Here is a 2,433-nt window from a genome sequence, read left to right as displayed (position 1 = left end):
ACCCATTGTACTCTATGCTACTTTCTCCCCACCCCCACACTCTCTAGCTTATCTCTCCACGCTTCAGGCTCACTGCCTTTATTCCTGATGAAGGGCTTTTGCCCGAAATGTCGATTTCAAAGCTCCTTGGATGCTGCCTGAACTGCTGTGCTCTTCCAGCACCACTGATCCAGAATCTGGTTTCCAGCCTCTGCAGTCATTGTTTTTACCTTGTTGCTGGGAATCAACCTGGTAGGAAAAAGCCACAACAAATAGATTAAAAGCTGTAGTAACATTGAGTCAAAACCAGCGCAATAGACAGCCAGTGTATTACCTCTGCTTTTTCTGTTTTTTAGGTTCACCAAGAATCTGTCACCAGATAAAATTAATTTGAGTACTCTGAAAGGTGAAGGTCAGCTGACCAACTTGGAGCTTGATGAAGAAGTATTGCAAAACATGCTGGACCTGCCCACCTGGTTGGCCATCACCAGAGTGTTCTGCAACAAAGCTGCAATTCGGGTAAGAATCAGAATTAGAATCAGTTCCACAAGTGCACATGCTACACTGGAAAGGGAACTAGAAATAAATAGTGGCCATGAGATGAAAATGATATGAGAACATTACCAATCTGAAAGCACAGCAAGTCTGTGATAAACTATGTATGTCCCTTGTAAGTTCTGTTTCATAAAAATGGTGACAATAACTTTAAAGGATGCTGCAACATAAAAACTAAAAGCATGAGTAGGCCAATTGGCTCCTGAGCCTTCTCCAGTATTTGATAAGACAATGGCTGATCTGATTACTTTCACTTGATCATCATGCAAATTAAATGTTTAGAGATGCCATAGCTCTAATTTTCTAGAATCTGAAAGAATTTATAGCATTTGGTAAACAAGTCTAGGGGTAAAGAAAATTTCTGTTATTGTCTTATATATTTTTAGTTGAACTTTTATTGCTTTTCTAAAAATAGGGATACCACGTGAAACACTGGGTTGGATATACTATGTAAACAGAGTTACTTGTACAGTCATAGTTTCCTGAAGAAGGGCTTATGCCCAAAACGTCGATTCTCCTGCTTTTTTGATGCTGCCTGACCTGCTGCACTTTTCCAGCAACACATTTTTCAGCTCTGATCTCCAGCATCTGCAGTCCTCAGTTTCCCCCAGTCATAGTTATACAGCATAAGCAGAACCTTTGGTCTGACTCGTCCATACTGACCAGATATCCTAAACTGATCTAGTCCTATATCTTTGGATGTGTATTGTATCACTTTTGAGTAATGCCTATTTTAATTTTGTTTGTGCTCAAACTCCTTTGTATGTAATGCTGCAGATTTGCCGTGAACCGTGGCAGTCAGGAGAGCTTTTTCCAAAAATCAATTTATTTTAAATTGATAGATTAAATAGATTTATTATAACTATTTAAGAAACCAGGTGCAGTTTGATTAAAACAAATGAAAATGCATTTATCACAAAACAGCATTTTAGTGACAGTTAGAATTCACCAGCATGTAACCCAATTTTAAATTATTGAAAACATTTCAAAAATATGCATGACTATTTGCTTATTCTTTTATAAAATTTTCAGTTTCTTAGTAAATTAGAAAACTATTCATACTATTTTTAAAACCTACATATTGTATCCTTGTGCCCAAAAGAATGCGCTTAAGTTGTAAGCTGTTCATGAAGGTGTGCAAATGGTGTGCAATTGATCAAATCTCCCAAAGTGAACAATTGATCCTAGGTTTGTGGTCAGTTTAATGGCTGGAACCAGCCATTCACACAATTTTGTTTTACCTTATACCAAAGAATGTAGACACTTGACTTCCACTAAATGTAATTCATAAATTTTACAAGAGAGACGCTTTGCCACTTAATAGGTTGGGGACCAGCATTTTGGCTGGCAGGTTTGCTACTGCAACACAGCTACGTTTAAACTAAGTAGTGGGGGGAGGGGGACAAACTGGATGTTTTAAGAAGGAAATTGAAGGGAAAGTTAGAACAAGGGAAGTCAAGAAAGACAACTGTATCAGTGAAGCAGGAAACTCAAAAAGGAATCATGCTGTAAGGTCGAGTGAAATAGGAGTTGATGGGAATGGTGAGGGCAGTAACAAATTAAAAATACTATATATGAATGCACGAAGCATTAGAAATAAGATTGATGAGCTTGAGGCTCTTTTGGAAATTGGCAGATACAATATTGTGGGGATAACTGAGTAGTGGCTTCAAGTGGACAGGGCCTGGGAAATGAATATTCAAGGCTACACGTGCTATCCTAAGGACAGACTGACGGGCAGAGGGGGTGGGGTGGCCATGTTGGTAAGGGATGATATTCAGTCCCTTGCGCGGGGGAACCTAGAATCAGGGGATGTAGAGTCAGTATGGATAGAACTGAGAAATTCTAAGGGTAAAAAGACCCTCTTGGGAGTTATCTACAGGTCCCCAAACAGTAGTC

The 2,433-nt window shown here is 39.1% G+C and overlaps 1 protein-coding gene across 3 annotated transcripts in view; it reads left to right on the top strand.

The window, feature by feature from the left end:
• The window catches only part of uhrf1bp1l (UHRF1 binding protein 1-like), a 147,638-nt gene that overhangs the window by 33,794 nt on the left and 111,411 nt on the right, over positions 1 to 2,433 (top strand). For all 3 annotated transcript variants that reach the window (XM_043713651.1, XM_043713653.1, XM_043713654.1), the window contains exon 2: positions 336 to 498. In XM_043713651.1, the coding sequence (XP_043569586.1) occupies positions 336 to 498 (163 nt within the window). The remainder of the gene's footprint in view (positions 1 to 335; positions 499 to 2,433) is intronic.

The sequence above is a fragment of the Chiloscyllium plagiosum genome, chromosome 23 (assembly GCF_004010195.1).
Source record: "Chiloscyllium plagiosum isolate BGI_BamShark_2017 chromosome 23, ASM401019v2, whole genome shotgun sequence".
NCBI lineage: Eukaryota > Metazoa > Chordata > Chondrichthyes > Orectolobiformes > Hemiscylliidae > Chiloscyllium > Chiloscyllium plagiosum.
This window is presented reverse-complemented; position numbering and strand designations above follow the sequence as displayed.